The following is a 14,939-nucleotide window of genomic DNA, read 5'->3' on the forward strand; positions in this document are numbered from 1 at the left end:
GAGCGCATCGCCAGTTGCAATTTTGCTGCGAAAGACCTCGATCGAAGCCAAGGTAATATGCTCACATCGCACGTGGTTGTCGAGGACGCCCACTGGCTGTTTGGCCAGTGCTTCACGTGTCAAACATGGACGCTAGCCGACGGCGTCCTCACTGTGGTCACCGAGAAGCACGAGTCGAAGCAATACCATGTCGTGGCCGGCGGAGGATGGTCTGGGATCCAGTATGGCATCCAAGTGCTAACGGCCGACGGCAAGAGTTTGCATGCGTGTGCCGGGACCAAAGTGCGATGGGCCATGTGGCTCGACGCGTTTCAGGACCTCGTCCCGCTGCAGAAACCGCACTCCCCCGTTAAAGTTCAATTCAACGACGACGTGGCCGTGCGTGAAATCCCCATGCTGTCCGAAGAGGAGAAGCTCCTGCTGTTTGCCTCCGACCCCGTTTTTGACTCAAGTTTGTGCGCTTGAAGCGAGCACGCCCAGAGCATCGCAGCGACGCGTCGTGGTCGACCTCTAGCTTAGGTTCGCGCCCGGACCTGCGCTGGCTTGCCCTTCCACCTTCCCCAGTGTGCCCAGCCCCTGCCTCAATCGCCAATCCTTCGACGCCAGTCCTGTCCTTCCATTCCATGCCGATTTGGGCGGAGCGGACCGACGGCACCGTCGGCGGAGTACCCAGAGAGTACTTCGTGCAATACGTCTTATGTAAAAATATACCCCATTTGTATTTTTTTGTTTCGCGAGCGATATGCAACTTGACATCTTCGTTTTGAGAAATGCAAGACAAATCAACAGACTCAAGGTCATTTCATTGAAAATGTCATTGAGAAATTGACTATTTTTTCGAGAATTTTTGCCTCCCTTATATCCTATGCCCAAGTTGAAGACCACAAAAACCAAGCACCAACACCCTTGAAAGCAACGCCCGAGCTTCAGAAATACGGATAATCGTCCGGATAGACCGACGAATTCGCCTAGATAAGTATAGCGTCGTCATGTCCCCTCGGTCGCCCGCCACCACGGCCGGACAAGAGCGCGGTTCCAAACTTCTCGTGTCATCAAATGACTCTTTTTGCCTCCCGTAGGCAAAGATGGAAGATAGACTGCTAGACCAGGACGGTGCACATGCTATTGCTGTATTGATATCAGCGAATTTCTAGAATGGCCTCGAAACAGAAACGTTGCGGGCCTTCAACCCGTGCCATGACGAAATTACTCGGCGGAACGACAACTTGGAGCGAGTTTGGCATCGATCAGCAACCAAATCACCGCCGCGATGACGAGTTCACGGGCCACAACGACATCATTCATCCACGTCATGGAGCCGCACTGGCTGCTTGGAGAGATTCCCAAGCAGGAGCGATGGACACTTGAAGGCGACGAATTGACGACCGCAGGCAAGAAAACCATGAAGCATCGCGTCACGGAGGGCAGTGTATGGCACGACAAAGCGCTGGGTATTCAAATGTGCACGGAGGACGGTTTGTGGTTGCGTGGCACTGCGACAACGAGGTCTCAGTGGGCCATGTGGTTGCAAGCCTTTCACGCACTGTCCCCGCCCATGACGGCCGAACCGTCGCCGTCCCGCGTCCAGTTTAGCAATCAAGTGCGAGTCCGGCGAATTCCTTCCGTCACGGAGGAGGACGCGCCACACCTGTACTACAATTCGGTGGAAATGGCGACCATGTCGAAAGCCATGTATGTCTGAGCAATTTCCCCAAGTCCAGTGGCCGCAAGAGCGCTCTCGAACGAGCACTTGCGTCAAACCCGGCCCCAGGGTATCCTTCCACCACCAGTGTCGATGCGCGGCATGATCGATCGCATGCGCTCGACGAAGAAGCGTGGCATCCCTGCCGATATTAAAGCGCGAGTCCCACGGCGAGTCCACGCAAGCCCAGGCATCATGGCATTCGTAGTCGCACCCCGTGCGAGCAGTAGGTCGAACCGCTCGATCTTACGCGAGTTTTTCATGTTTGCTGGTGGTTGGTCGTTGCCTGGTTAACCTCCTCGTCTTACACTTTGATGGGCATCGCGATCGGACCCTCCACAAAAGCAGCGAATTGGGGCGAATTCTGTGGCAGAAAGGCCCTCCCCTGGCGGAACTTGAAGCTGGTCGTGCGGTCAGGCTCGTTTGGGCAGTACAGCTGTCTCAAGGCGCCTTCCCTTGGACAGGAGCGTCAAGAGCCCCAGCAGCGTCAGAGTCCCTCATCGAGGCTGGCCACTCGCGTCGGCACTGAAATTCACGATCATTCAAAATTTGGATCGTCCAAAAAGGGAGTTTCCTCCCTGCCAATATCTATCGTTAGCCCTGGAGTCGCCATGCCTGCTTTGCTCCGTTCGCAGTACGAAAGGAGTGTGCTCTTGTGACGGATGGCGCGAATGGTAGCTACCACAATTCGCAAGCTCCGGTTTGGTTGTCTCGACGGATGTGCACCGCATACGACGCAGAAGACAGGGCGTCTCTCGTCGTCGTGGATTCAACCATGCTAACTACAGTTTGCTGGGGGCTGGACAAAGTCGCAAGGTGGGCATGCTGCCTCGGCAACAGCCCTGCCATCGATCATGCCTTCAAACGCCCTTCACCAACGCCCCCCAAACACAGCTCAGCATCGTCAAGCAGCCCATGTCGATGCTGGTTTCATATCAAAGAACACGAAAGCGATCTCTTTCCACGTCTCCATGCAATGTCAAAGCAAGCACCAAACAAAGCAAGTTAAACTGCTAACACACTGGCGACGTCCATCTACTCCAAGTCGGCTAAACCTGGATCCCCAGAGAAGCGCCGATGCGCGCAATGCGCGAGCGAAGACTGATCGTCACCGCCAAGGCTAGTAAAGTACCGCAAGAGCGCATTCGTGTATCCCAGGATGAAGTCTTCGTTGACGAGCTGGGCCATCGTGATCCCTTCCACATCTGCGACGGCCGCAGTATGTTCTTCGTACTGGAAAACATGCGCTTCCAGCTCCATGTGCAAGTGCATGAGCTGTAGCGTCGCGACGTTCAAAGAGTGCGTCAAGGAGCCGTCGAGGACGGCCGCTTCCGTATGCTTTGCGTTCAAGTACACCGACAACACGTGGGGTTTGTGCTGCATTTGGCATTCGAGCCACACCCGCTTGCAAAACGCGTGCATGGTGCAGTGAGGTGTCTCGGGCGAAACAAACCACCGGTGAAACTGCTGCAGGAGCGTGAGCTGGGGGCTGTCCAACTTGCCCCGTTTACACTTTACGTAGATGCGCCGGTGCTCGTCGAGGGTGCGCAGGCGGCAAGCATTGGCAGTGCCGTTCTCGTTTTTGGTCGCGTCGACTGTGATGGGAAAGTGGCGGGTTGACGTGATAGCGAGCTTGTCAAATGCAGGGAGCAAGTGGGGGGTTCGAATCACAACCTCTGACACGGTTCCTTTCTTGGAGATCGCTACGTCCACAGGGCAGAGCAAGCCCGTATCGGCGTTGATGGTCTCGACAAATCGGTGCGAGTCGATTGCGAGCACGTACAAGTGCCGCAGCGCTTGCAAATGGTACTTTTGGTCGGACGTTTTGCACGGATACATGGGATAGAGCGCAATGACAAGCATGGCGATGCCGAATGGAGTCGTCTTTAACGAGCACCGACCGCCGCCCAAAAACAACAGGCCCAGAGCACTACTCACAGACATGTGGTTGCCGTACGTGACGTCGGCCATCGCGTCCGCTTTCTGTCGCAATAATACAACTCGAAGCGCTTGTAGAGTGGCCAAGTCGCCACTTCCTGCCATAACAAGCCCCACGGATTGAGCAAGGACGCCCAAACAACGCTCGCACGTGACTCGGCTCACAGCTTTTGCCTTGGAGCGCCACTCGCAATAGTCGGAGATGCACCGCAGCAACAATGCCTTGGCATCCGGGTCATGCGATCCTATCACAAACGTCACTGCGTCAACTCGCATCGACAGAGGGAAACCCCCACCTGCATATTTCAGCCCAATGCTAAAACAAGCGCCAGCCAAAATGTTGGCATACGCTTCCTGTGCCGTTGGGGCATCGACGTCGGATCGTTGTAAACTCGTTGGTTGGTGGGCTTCGATCCAAGGCAGTGAGGGTTGAATTGCATCCCACGCCACTAAGTTGGACGATACCACCCGCACAAACAACAGATCGGGTCGCAATGCCTCGAGCAGGACGACAGTATTTGGAATCTCGAGCTGCTTGCGAACGCGGTCGTTGTTGCTCTGGAGGTACATGAAGGCTAACGCCAATGCACTGCCAGCCGCTGTCACGTCCATGTCGACGTATTCGTGCGTCGCAGACTTGGCGCGAGTGCGCAAGATGCAGTTGCCCGGCACCTGCCGAGTCTTGTGGGACCCGCCGACCATATATTTGACCAATTTCGCCTCCACATTCAAATCCGCCAAACCAGGGTCGCTCCGTCGACCCAGCGCAATCAGTCCCACCGCCATCCCTGCCGCCAGCGCATACCTAGACGTACCGTCAGCACCGATGGCATCAGCAAGCCCAGCAATGGTCCTTTTACGACCACCACCACGAAGAAAACAACGGAGGTCTCGGTGACGTACCCTTCCTTTTGACTCAAATCGACCGTGGGCTGGGACGACGTCGACGACATCACGACTGGCGCCGACACAATTTCCGACAGCATCATTTCGGTCATGTTGCGATTGCCCGTGCTTTGGTACACCAACCCTACTCACGCAAGTTGCCTCCATCAACCTACATGGAGCCAAGTCCCTGGCGACGTACCGAGCCCAATCAACGCCGCAGTTTGCACGGAAGGCGTAATATTTACGTGCGAGTACGTTGGAGGGAGCATCGACGGAATGTGCAGCGACAGAATTCGTGTCGCCGATCGTTCCAAGTTCAAATCTTTCGGTCGTGCCACCACCGTCGTGGCCGCCAGACCAAGCAGCAGCCCCACTGACGTGAGTTCGTGGTCCACAGACAAGTACTGGAAGATGGCGCTTTGACTCAACTGGTTCAAGTGTCCCAGGAGCCCCAGCCCGAGAAGAAATCCAGCGTGGGCCGAGGTCAATTCGAGGTTTTCCGTTCCTGCCTGTTTCGGCTTGTGCGAGAAGATCCACTGCGCAGTCACGGTCGTGGTGGCGTGTCGTGCCGAGGGCAGTCGGAGCGCTGTCGCGACGCCGTTGTGGAATTGCGGCCACAGCATGAGTTCTTTGTACGTGGATGAATCCAAGTGAATCTAACGTCACGTCAGGTTTTGACTGGGTGCATGAGACGACGAGCGGACCTTCGCATTGGATTCGGCAATTCGCGCTGCCAATGGCATCGGCGGCGTGCCGAGCGGCGACGTCAACGAAGTCGATGCGTGGTGCAAAGCGAGGCTTCCAAACGTGACCATCCCTCTGGCCACGGGTAACGCCATGGACCGTTTGCAAAGGAGGAGCAGTCTGGCTTGCTGCATGTTGATCACATCGGCGTCGGACATGGTCGGATCTTTCGGGATTTTTAAGTACATGATTTTGTTCGATCGGAGCAAACGCGCGACTTCTTTCAAGCGGTGGTCCTTTGGGAAAAGCGGCGCGTGCCAGTGGAGAACATCATCGAATCCGTCGTCGTCCGCCATCAACGGACGAGGTGGCGCGGCGGACCGAATAGCGCCGTCATGACGGCCGAGACCAACCCAATCTGGGCGTTGAATCACGTGGCACGTGGCAGCATCCCACAGGTCTCCCGGTGCATGGGTGCAAATCGTACGCGCGTATCGCAGAGGAAGCGCGACGCCGTCGGGAAGGTCATCCATCAAGTGCTCGAACGAAGGAATGGTGACAAGATGGTGGACGACACCTTGGGCGCGAACGTAATGTAGCCAGGGGCTGGGCTGGCGATTGTCGATGGCGGCATCGGTGTTGATAGCTGGGTACAGCTTGCAAAACAGCGCCACTACGTGTTGAGTACGTGAAAAGAGAGGTGAGGTCGAGAATTCCGGGGGGCGGCGGGTCCGATGTCGGTTCACGCGATTGTAGTAAAATATCGCCATCCGATGCTGCAGCCATCCGTAGATACAAGGTGGCGATGTCGATGCCAACGATGTCCATTGTTCGGTTGAGGGACTCGGTGACAGTGGGAAGGAGGGAGATTCGAACGGGGCGGCGGCTTCGTTCTTCGAGTTGTTCAATGGGCCAAGGTCTGCGACGTAATGCTGGGCATAAGCAACCAGTCCTGTTGCCAATGCCACTGAATGCAAGACAGTGCCCAATGGACCAAGCCATGAAAGAGAGCTCGTCGAAAGCTTCAGGTCTTCGTAAAGCGCGTGTAAAGTTGAAAAGATGGTTGGCAGTTGGCAGCGAAGCTCGTGAACGAGGTCCAGGTCCCATGTCGTCGCTGGCACGATAGAGTCAAGGTCTCGACGTGGTTGACCAAAGATCTTCGGTTGGTCGTGAGCCAGCCACCGGAACGTTAACGTTGCAATCAGCTGTTCGTACACTCCAGGTTCCTTGGATGCTGTGGGGGCAGCTGCCTTGGATGGTTCACCATCCAAGGGGATTGCACTAACTCGAAGGAGCGACGTGAATGCATCCCAGTCGGTCTGCGGCGCGGACCGAACAGCTCCCCGCCACTTCAGCGCCAAGTGTTGCGGGAGTTGGACAGCCATGCAGTCGAAGATGCGACCGAGCAACGCACAGGTAAAGTCCAGCGGAATCTTGACCCGACACGGATCGTTGGTCGACGTGTGGACCTCCAACGTATCGGCAACAGGACATTCCCTGAGCTCCATGATGTCATCGAACGAGCGAATGGCTGTCGGCAGGCCGAGCCGGCAGATTTTGCGGTCTCCTTGGTACAAAATCCATTCATTCTCGGGGGTGAGGACCACGAGGTTCTTCGCCCAGGATGGAGTCCACGCGGTGCGCTTGCCCAAAACAGGACACGCCAATCGACAACGAAGGAGAGTTAGTCGCGCGAAGGAAGCTTCTCGTGGATGGGTCTGCTTCGTGCTGGCCATGATGGCTTGGTCTAGAGGCTGCATGCACAGTTCGCAGCGGGACGGATTGAAGAGGCAAAGCACACGCAACGAGTTTGCATCGGAAACGACAAAAAGCTTGCACGGGCTTATGTCCGACGACATCGAGATGCGCGGACTCTCCCAAATCTGACCAGAGTCCATTCTGGTGTGAAGGACACACGAGTGGGAATGACGAGAAAAGGGCTACCTGATGGAGGGCAAGCTCAGGTACGATCGACGTGGACTTGGAGCTAACTTTGGCGGCGATGGGTACCAAGGACTTGACGCGGTAGGTACGACGGTGGGGATGGTAGAACGCCAGAAAGGGTGGGTCAGCGGCGTCGACGTACACGAGTGTCTCGACTGGATCGGTCACGAACGCCCAGTCTTCGGGACGTTGCGACGCATCGACATGCATCATGACGGGTTTAATTTCATCCAGAGGGTGCATCAAACTGAACAGCACGGGTGTGTTTCCCGACGACGGAGGGGACTTGGATCGCTCAAGCAACACCCCGCGTTGCATGGCCCAGATCGACGTGGCTTGAAATGGAAGTGGCACGTCCACGATGGAACCGGATGGAGAGATGACCGTCATACGATCAGGCTTGGCGAGAACGCACACGCTGTGCCCCACGTCGTCGTTTTGTCCGTTGAAGTCGACGAACGCAATGTCGAGCACATCCTGCGGAAACTTGAACGTTCGATCGAGCACGTGTCCATGGGCTATTCTCCACTCGACCACGCTGCCCCTCATATGAAGGCGACCGCGGTCCACATCGTCACAACCGGGGGGTGCAAATATCTCCTTTGTCACCTCTGGTGCGGGCCGCCGGACAATTCCTCCATCGTGCACATCAAGTACGTACATGAGAGTGCCATATATTAAATACTGAAGGCTATTGTGCGCATAGGTGTATTAAATCATAAAGGATCTGCAAAATCGAGCCGCATTGACGGCAGCCTCGTGCCAACGTCCTCTGCGTGCACTCTGTCACCTGTGGCAAGACGGGTGCGTTCAAGGGCATGTGCGCTTTGCACGAAGGGTGTACGGCCGCATGCTCGAAAGCGACGCCTAATTTCTTTCGCCGACGGTGTGCAGGCATGGTCTGCGTGAAAAGTGGCTTCAGTACTACCTCCAAGGATGAACTCGTAGAGCTATCAAATGTGGCACGACATATGCACAGGAAGATGGTGGTTCTTGGCGAGATGATGAATGAAACGAGCTGTGCTGTCGACGTCGTTTCAGAAAGGTCGGCAACTACTTCTGACATTGGTTGGGATGCCAACACCAGTGCGACAGGACATTGCCAGCAATGCGACTGTTGCGATGCACCGGTAGCCCCCACAGCCACACCACCCTGCTTGAATTCTCTTGATGACTCACATGCGCCTGCAGAGTGAGGCGAGTAGTTGCGTGCTCGAGCTCAGTACTGGAGCGTCAAATGTACCACACCGCGTCATCCGGCAGGTCCAGCTCGTGCCAGGCAACTGAGGCGGCGCGCACCAGAGCTCAATCACAATTCGCATGAGTCGACAGCCCTTTCGTTGCCTTGCCGTCGTACCTTTGCATCTTCGACTGTAACGACAAGACGGTGGAACAAGGTACTTGATCCGGTTCGCCCCCCACACCAAGCCAAGCGCACAACTGTCAACACAGCTTTGTGAATGGAATGCCAGGCCTAGGACGTCCTGCATGTAGCACTCCGGCGGTACCTATAGCCTGGCATTGCACGATTTGGCTTGCCTCTGCAAGGAGGTTAATGGCCATCGGCTCAAACGGTTGGATCACAGCAATCATATTCGACTGTCCCCGAGTGACTGGACAGGATGCCGTCCTTGCAAACCGATCGAAAACAAAACTCCTTTAAACTGCTTGCCCACGCAATAGAAGCTGCAGAGAAGATCACGACATTAGCGTTTGCGCCTCTCCACCACCGTCTCCACTGCGGAAACGACCGTGGACGTCTGGAGTCGGGTTCACGGACATACATTGCTGAATTTGTCGTAGCATGGGCTATATACCTCCGAGCGATTCAAGTCGCGTGCGACACCTACCAGGTCCACGACCACGGCTCGTGCTGCCAGCGCTCAGCATGGCAACGAGCTTGTGGTGGACCTCAAAGCGCTACATGCATCAGCAGCTAAAATCTATCGGGGATCTGCGACTACGCCGTTTGCGAACGCGGGTAGTCGTGGTGTCTTAGGCCAATCACTATAATCGCGCCGCGTGATTGGAATCGTGCCGCGTGCCCTCAGCAGAAGCACGCCAAGATCTCCCAGCTTTTTTGACGGGTCAACATAAAATGCCCATTTGGAATCTCTATTGCAGCTCCGATATGCAGCAAATTCGTACGACATAATTGGTCGTGAAAGCTTGACAGGTGGGACGAGTCAGAGATATGTCGACGACGGAAACAAGGTCCCCCTGCACATCAACATTTCCAGAGCCATGTACGCCACCGCCGAGTCGCGGACGTGGAAGTTCATGAAGGCCGTCGCAGTCAAGGAACACGTGACGTCGCTCAACTTCGTCGCGTTCATCCTGGCGTCGGGCCTCGCGATCTGCATGTTTGTCTTCCTTAGCTCGACGCAAGGGTTTGTCTTGAACCAAATATTGCACATCGACCTGGCCGTCATTGGCAACATTTCGGGAAACCTCACGCTCTTTGACGAGTGCATCTCGCTTATCATGGTGTCTGTGTGGGGCGTCTGCAGCGACCGGTGGGGACGCCGCGGAATTTACGGCGCGGGGTTTGTCCTCATGGGCGTTGGCCTCGCGTTGTACCCGTTTGCGACGGCGTTGTCCCCATACTTGATCGTGTATCGTGGCATTTTCGCCATCGGAGGCGCCGCAACGTCATCGATGCTCACTGCGGTGTTGGCCGACTACTCGTCGGAGAAGGACCGCGGCAAGGTCAGCGGCATGGTCGGCCTCATGTCTGGGGTGGGGGCTCTCCTTGCGGTCTTTGTCTTTTTGCGCTTGCCCGCCAAGTATGTGGATCAAGTTCACGGCCTGCGTTTTACGTACAGCGTCGTGGCGGGCATCTGCGCGGTGTTTGGCGCCTTTTTGTTCCTTGCCCTGCGGCCTAAACTCTTGACGGACCCTGTCACGATGACACTGATTCCATCCGCGGACAACAGCAGTGCTGCAGAGACCAACGCCTCCACTGCGCACGCTGCCCAGCCCGTTGATCGATCCAAGTCCGTGTCGTTCTGGAGTGGCCTTCGCGCCGGAATCGCCGCTGCCAAACACGGCAAAGTCCTCTTGGTGCGCATGCGATCACTTGCCCAGAGACTGACGAGGTGTTGCAGGGCTACATTGGCAGCTTCCTCGCCCGCGGCAACACGATCATCATTACCATCTACCTGCCGCTGTGGGTGTACAAGTACTTCGTGGACAACAAGCTGTGTGCGTCAGCGAATGCGGACTCGGACACAATCAAGACGGACTGCCGGGATGCATACATTCGCGCGTCCGTCTTGAGCGGCGTCGCGCAAACCGCGGCGATGTTGGCAGCTCCATTGTTTGGCTATCTTGGGGACAAGTTGTACCGCCCGCTCGTGGTGCTCTTGGCCACCGTCCTCGGCCTGGCGTCGTACTTGTGGCTCTTCCTATGCACGGATCCGCTAGCGAGCGTGATGTTCGTGGTGGTCGTCCTCGTTGGCGTTGGTGAAATGGCGATCGTCGTGTCGTCTTTGTCGGTCGTGACGTCGAAAGCCATCCCGACCCATCTCCGGGGATCCATCAGTGGGGCGTACTCTTTCTCGGGAACGATCGGGATCATGGTCGCGTCCAAGCTCGGCGGGTACTTGTTCGACGTGTGGCAGCCCACCGCACCGTTCTTTGTCATGGCGGTGGGCAACTTGGTTGCGGTCGTCGTTGCAGTCGTTGTCCTGTATCGGGACTTCGTTGCCGTCAAGGCAAAGGACCCGAACGCCGCGCAAGGCTGGGGCGGACTCCACCGAGCCCTCATGCACCACCAAAACACTCTGGACGAATTGCGGTTGGAATAATGTTAACATGGATTCGACTTTCGTTTTCATACGGCGAGGGGGGGGGTTGGTTGAGGGCAGTCGTAGTGTACAGAGGAATCAAGGAACGCGATGAAACGAGGAGATCGCGGTGGAGGAACGCTACGCCACGTGGGGGGTTTGGCCACGAGGCAGGTGAGCAAGGTGCATGCGGACGTCCGCGACATCGTGCAGCGCAAGCAGCTGATGGGTCAAGCTGTACATTTCGACGTCCCGGTGGTTGCCACCATACCTATGGAGCAAGATGTCAATGGGTCGACGGGACTAGTGTCGGGCACTCACGGCTTGCAAATGATCGTGTTTTCGACGGACGCCACCCAAGCGGTCGGGTTGTCGTCGACAACCACGACCTCCGACAACGGACGGCCAGTAAGGGACAAATCTTTGCGCAGGATCGACTGCAGCAGCACATAAGAACCAGCGACAGGACATTCACGAGATGCCACGCGGGCGGCGGCCACTCACCGGATCTGCAACGTCTGTAGTACAAGCGTCCCGGTACAACCGATACTTGATCAAGCGCTTGGCGTCAACGAGGTCAACGAGATCGTCTGTGCACTACAGTTTCGAGCGGCTCCATGAGCGTACTCTCTCGTGGTGATGTATAGCAAGAAGAGCCGTACTCTGCGATCGCTGGCCGTGAACACAGCAATATCGTAGAACGGCGCGACGGAGTCGAGCAAAAATTGCGCGCCGGGCCGAATCGATACGTATATGGAGCTGCTTGAGTGGGATTGAGGCAGCTCGTACACCGCAACAAAGTCTGCCGTGTCGAATGGCTACATGACGTATAAGCCAACGGAACAGGTCGATGGGATGTCGCACTCGGTACGATCGAAACCATAATGTGCGATCCAAGTCCAATACGAGGAGCTTCTTTCGACTGGCTAACGACGGAGACCCATGCGGCATCGACGCTAACTGTAGGATGCGGCTCCATTCCCTGTCGAGCCAGGCCTGCCACGTCGCGTCCAGCAAAATATCCTGCGCGTCGAGCTGCGCTTGCAGCGCTGCGTGGATGTCGAGGACCGCCGTGGAGGGCGACGATGGGAGGCTCGGAGATGGCCCTCCTGGTCCGAAGGTACATTCAGTAACCAAACGATAAAATCGAGCTTGTACCTTGCAGGGAGACGAGTATTTGTCCATGGAGGCGGTTGACCCAATTGCGGCCATGCTTGGTGGTTGAGATTTCTCCGGCCGTGATCGCTCGATCGATTTGTCCGATGAGATGCGCCACAAAATGGAGAAGGGTCGCCGTGTTGGGACCAATCGTGGGCTCCAGCGAACGAATGGGATGTTCATCCATGACGAAAGTGAACCGAGGATATCTCCTCGCGACGTGGACCGACCGATCCATGTCGTACGTGCGCAGTGTTTGGAACTCGTCACTCCGCCGTAGGAGCATTCGTGACGTGGGCGACGCAGCGCTCGCATTTCGGCTGTGATGGCGGCGAGTATGGGTCGGTGGCAGCGACCGCCGGCATCCCGTGCACGCCGCAGCACCCGACGTGAGCGACGTTGACGCGCGGCGACCCAATGGCGGAGCAGACGACGATCCATGCGCCGGCCCCGTCGATGCAGACCCTCCCCTGAACGCCCCAACCAAATTGGACCACGTGCGCTCGAGCCACCGGTCCATCGTTACTGCCTTTGACGCCGACCACGACTTGCCGAAACTGATGGAGGATTTTTTGCCCGTTACACTTTGGCGTCGAAAGTATTTGCAATGATTTTTGAAGCGTTTTGATTGGCTCGTCCAAAATTCCTCGCGTTCGGATTGGTCCTCCAAAGCTCCCAACGAGTAAAAAATCTACCGAATGTTGAGTCCGCTTCCGCCGATTCAGTCGCGCTCCTTCGTGGCTTGCCCGGCCACCACCACCGCGTCGTTCTCGATGCGGCAGCGCTGGCATGGTCACGACGCCTCGTGACCGTCCATCGCGTAGGCCACCACCTCAAACGACGGACGTATGGCAGGCCAACAGCATGGAAAACATGCCAACACCCAAGGCTCGACCGGGCTACTGTACCACATAGATCCGTGAACAACGACGACGGCGGTGCTGCAACTTCGCAGGCGGGTGAGGACCAAGTGGTCAACATCCGCTGGCACCGCTCGTTCAGTTCCTCCAGGAACGTGTACGGTCGGCCTCGCGGTGGATGCATGCATGGCCACACTCTTGTGTGTCGATGTGCATGAGCCCTCGATCACGTGGGCAAAGTGTCGGGTACCTACTCTCGTCGAGGCAGCAACAAAGGTACTGTCATAAGAAAGCAATGAAGCGGTCGTTGTGTCTCCTATGGCATGACACAGCAGTCCGCCACTGAAGCGTTTGGGGTCCCTAGAGTCGTAGCGAACGGTGCTGCCATGGACAGCGCATGGAACGATTAAAGTAGTTGGGGAGCTCTCACACGGCGGACGTTGGAACTGCCCGAGTGGACTGGCGACACGTGTCTCGACACCAGTCGAACGCGCTAAAGTCACCCGATGCGTCCGAATCCGACCGGGTTCTCCTCATCAACTTGTCGTGGGGGACCGGCACGCTCTTGAATTGGTTGCCAAAGTGCTGTGTGTCCTCCATGTGATCCAAGTTCGGCACGTAAGGCACGGGCACTTGCTGGATGCCGAGCTGGTACCAGTCAACGGACGCCATGAACGGGTGGTCAAGAAGACGGCGAATGGTCCATCGCTTCTGTGGATCGAGTTGGAGGCAGTGCGCGATGAACGTGCATGCTTCAACCGGCATGTCGTCGGGGTACATGACGTGGCCCGAGCATATGCGATCGAAGAGCGCGCGGCGCCCAGCGGTCGTGTAGAACGGCGGCAGACCCGTCAAGAGTTCGAATACGACGCAGCCGAGGCTCCACACGTCGGCGGCGAGGCCGTAGCCACAGCCCAGGATGACTTCAGGTGCCATGTAATCCACACTGCCGCAAAAGCTGTGTGTGATCGACGACGGAATCATGTTTGTTTTTGCCAGACCGAAGTCAGACAAGCGAATGAACCCTTTGGCGTCCAAGAGGACGTTTTCGGGCTTCAGGTCGCGGTACGCAATGCCACACACTTGATGGAGGTAGAGGAGCGCAGACAGCATCGAAGCTGTGTAAAAGGTCGTAAGGGCGGCGTCCAAGTGATGATGGCATTCCAGGAGACTGTAGAGGTCACCACCGGGGCAGTACTCGAGCACGAAATGGTAATGGGTTGGTGACTCGAACGCTGCATCTAGGTAGATCAAGAAGGGGTGCTGAGTCGTGCTAAGGACAGCCCGCTCCGTAAGCAGCCGCACCGACTCTTCTTCGCACATCTTGGATTTGTCGATACTCTTGATCGCCACGAGGGTGTTAGTTGATGCTTTCCGACTCAGGGTCACCGTCCCAAACGCGCCTTTGCCCAGGACTTGAATCGGTTGGTAGACTTCCTGTACATCATGTGTGTCGGGAGGAGACGAAGGTGGTGGGGATGGCTTCAACGAGTCGATGGAAGCAGGCGACGGCGGTAGCGATGGTGCTGCTGCAACCGCCCGCGAGTGCCACGAGTGTAAGCCAAAGCGAAGCCACAGCTTGACAAGTTTCCATCGTTTGAACGCATCATAGTGCGGGTTTGCGTTGCAAAGGGACGTCCTGTTCGCGGGAGTCGCTTTGTCACAGGCAATGCCTTCGTTGCTTCGTCCCCTCACGGAGCACGCATCCATTTCGACGGGAGAATGGATCGACTGCGGCATCGCCTACAGTGGCAGTCCGCTCGTTTCGACCTGGAACAGCCCGCCTTTTCGAGGTTCAACCTCTTAAACGGAATAATATTCAAGTATGTAATATAGGAGGATCTGCTCGCGCAAACGATGGAGTTCTTGTGATTAGCGCATGTCGAAGGAAGGTCCGAGGCCAAGGAGCATGCACATGCGTTGGCATCTCACGCGACTGTTCGAGGTGCTGTAGATGAAATCAGCATGTCTTCGAGG

At 56.6% G+C, this 14,939-nt stretch overlaps 6 protein-coding genes across 6 annotated transcripts; 3 read left to right on the top strand and 3 right to left on the bottom strand.

Moving 5' to 3' along the window:
* The first annotated feature begins 13 nt into the window (after positions 1-13).
* H310_09976 (hypothetical protein) lies at positions 14-715 on the top strand. Its single transcript, XM_008876205.1, has one exon. It carries the CDS (start codon positions 58-60, stop codon positions 463-465), a length of 408 nt encoding a protein of 135 aa, XP_008874427.1. The 5' UTR covers positions 14-57; the 3' UTR covers positions 466-715.
* Positions 716-1,182: 467 nt separating this feature from the next.
* On the top strand, positions 1,183-2,112 carry H310_09977 (hypothetical protein). The gene has a single exon (XM_008876206.1). It carries the CDS (start codon positions 1,271-1,273, stop codon positions 1,700-1,702), a length of 432 nt encoding a protein of 143 aa, XP_008874428.1. The 5' UTR covers positions 1,183-1,270; the 3' UTR covers positions 1,703-2,112.
* A 478-nt stretch (positions 2,113-2,590) lies between these two features.
* Positions 2,591-7,820, bottom strand: H310_09978 (hypothetical protein; the record flags this gene model as incomplete). The annotated part of the gene is made up of 6 exons (XM_008876207.1): positions 2,591-3,885; positions 3,937-4,445; positions 4,544-4,670; positions 4,728-5,184; positions 5,233-7,095; positions 7,157-7,820. Coding segments are annotated over 6 exons (4,768 nt in total), but the record flags the coding sequence as incomplete, so codon positions are not given.
* Positions 7,821-9,352: 1,532 nt separating this feature from the next.
* H310_09979 (hypothetical protein) lies at positions 9,353-10,994 on the top strand. Its single transcript, XM_008876208.1, has 2 exons — positions 9,353-10,219; positions 10,264-10,994. The coding sequence occupies exons 1-2, from the start codon at positions 9,401-9,403 to the stop codon at positions 10,963-10,965; spliced, it is 1,521 nt and encodes a 506-aa protein (XP_008874430.1). The 5' UTR covers positions 9,353-9,400; the 3' UTR covers positions 10,966-10,994.
* H310_09980 (hypothetical protein) lies at positions 10,987-12,681 on the bottom strand. The gene is made up of 6 exons (XM_008876209.1): positions 12,103-12,681; positions 11,809-12,053; positions 11,607-11,762; positions 11,449-11,541; positions 11,266-11,381; positions 10,987-11,215 (listed from the first exon to the last, which is right to left on the bottom strand). Exons 1-6 carry the CDS (start codon positions 12,620-12,622, stop codon positions 11,086-11,088), a joined length of 1,260 nt encoding a protein of 419 aa, XP_008874431.1. The 5' UTR covers positions 12,623-12,681; the 3' UTR covers positions 10,987-11,085.
* Positions 12,682-12,816: 135 nt separating this feature from the next.
* On the bottom strand, positions 12,817-14,760 carry H310_09981 (AGC/AKT protein kinase). The gene has a single exon (XM_008876210.1). The coding sequence runs from the start codon at positions 14,700-14,702 to the stop codon at positions 13,389-13,391; it is 1,314 nt and encodes a 437-aa protein (XP_008874432.1). The 5' UTR covers positions 14,703-14,760; the 3' UTR covers positions 12,817-13,388.
* Positions 14,761-14,939: the final 179 nt, after the last annotated feature.

The sequence above is a fragment of the Aphanomyces invadans genome (genome assembly GCF_000520115.1).
Source record: "Aphanomyces invadans strain NJM9701 unplaced genomic scaffold supercont1.23, whole genome shotgun sequence".
NCBI lineage: Eukaryota > Oomycota > Saprolegniomycetes > Saprolegniales > Verrucalvaceae > Aphanomyces > Aphanomyces invadans.